Here is a 1,598-nt window from a genome sequence, read left to right as displayed (position 1 = left end):
ATATGGTCTGTCTTGGAAAATATTCCATGTACACTTGAGGCGAATGTGTATTCTGTTGCTGTTAGCTGAAATGTTACATGAATATTTTCTCTGGTATAACATTTTAATTCCTTTAATGATTTTTTTACTTTTTTATTTTTTAGTTATTTTCTTAGTGGTTGTTTTGGGCTGCCAATATACATTTTAACTTACTGGCATTTATGTCAAAATCATACTAAATTAGTTCTAGAGAAATACAGAATATTATTCCCACATAGCTCTATTCCCTCTTCCCCCTCTGTGTGATTACTGTTGTACGTATTATATCTATATATTGTAACATCTATATATGTTACAAACTCAATGATATATTGTCAAATTATCATTCTTCTGCTTTTAAAACAATATTTACAATTAAATGGAGAAGCCTTTGGGAAGGAATAGTTTCAAAGTTAATCAGAACTCCATGTTAAAGAGTGACCACCTAAATTCACAATTTCCCAGACTTCAATTTCAAAATATTCATGGACAGAAATAATGATCTCTAATGCCCAGACTTGATATTATGGTTCCTTTGGTTTACCTGCACATAAGCACGTATGTTACCCTGTATCTCACCTCCTCAGAAGTACATTCTGCTAGTTCTACAGAAGTGCCAATACTAATTGAGAAAAATGTCCTATGAAAGGCAGTAAGTGCCACCCCTGTGACAGAAGGATTCCTGACAGCAAAACACATTATTCAGTTCATCTTGACCCAAATAGAAAGAAACGTAATAGCCGTAGGAAAAAATAAGGAAAAGACAGCAAAAGTGATATTTATAATTTCATTCCGAAAACAAACACTCCTGAAATCTGTTCTGAGTTGTAAGTTCCTCTCCTCTGAGGCTCTTCTTACCCGAAATGGGGTGTTGATTCGGCTTGTAAGAGTGTCTAGAATGTGGACGTTCTCATGCTGGTGTAATAGGATAAAACGAAGGAAGATCTCAAGTAGTGCTGGCTCGGAGATGCTACGCAGGAAAAGGTCCAGATATGCAGTTGTGGTCATGACCTCCTCCACAGTCACCTGGGACCAACGACAGAGTCAGCACAGGTGAGAATCCTTTCGATGCTGTGATACATGCCTTCCCAATGGCCCCCAGCCTCACCGCAGTGACCCCATCAAGGCAAGAACACACCTGCCACGAAAACACACTTCAGAGCTTCACCTGAAGCCCATAACCTATTCGCAGTCCACAATGCCTCATGCTGCTTCCACCTTTTAGTTCAGTAAGGGAAAAGAAAAGGCATAAAGAAGCAATTCAAGTGTTCTGACAACTCTAACCACCAAATGCAGTTCAAATACCATAAAGATTTTAGTGTGCAGTCAAAAATGGGTAAAAAAAAAAAAAAGATAATGGAAAGTATTTACACGGTTAGTAAAGGATTAATTAGAAAACTCAGTATAACTTGTTTCATTATTAGTCATTCAATAAACATTTATTAGGATCTGCTATGTACAAGGAACTGGAAACGTAAGACCGTATTTTATGTCCAGGAAGATGGGCTGTAACAAGCAGAATGATACTATAATACATGCAAAGGAGAGGTACAGACACAAAGTGTTACAGATGTTCAGAT

The 1,598-nt window shown here is 37.2% G+C and overlaps 1 protein-coding gene across 1 annotated transcript in view; it reads right to left on the bottom strand.

Annotated features, from left to right (window-relative positions):
* Positions 1 to 1,598, bottom strand: part of FAM160A1 (family with sequence similarity 160, member A1) — a 105,635-nt gene that overhangs the window by 47,616 nt on the left and 56,421 nt on the right. The window contains exon 5 of the mRNA XM_012660018.1: positions 877 to 1,044. Within this exon, the coding sequence (XP_012515472.1) occupies positions 877 to 1,044 (168 nt within the window). The remainder of the gene's footprint in view (positions 1 to 876; positions 1,045 to 1,598) is intronic.

Source organism: Propithecus coquereli, unplaced genomic scaffold (assembly GCF_000956105.1).
Source record: "Propithecus coquereli isolate 6110/MARCELLA unplaced genomic scaffold, Pcoq_1.0 Scaffold65, whole genome shotgun sequence".
Taxonomy (NCBI): Eukaryota; Metazoa; Chordata; class Mammalia; order Primates; family Indriidae; genus Propithecus; species Propithecus coquereli.
Note: the sequence above shows the minus strand (reverse complement) of the source record. Positions and strands in the feature narration are given on the sequence as shown.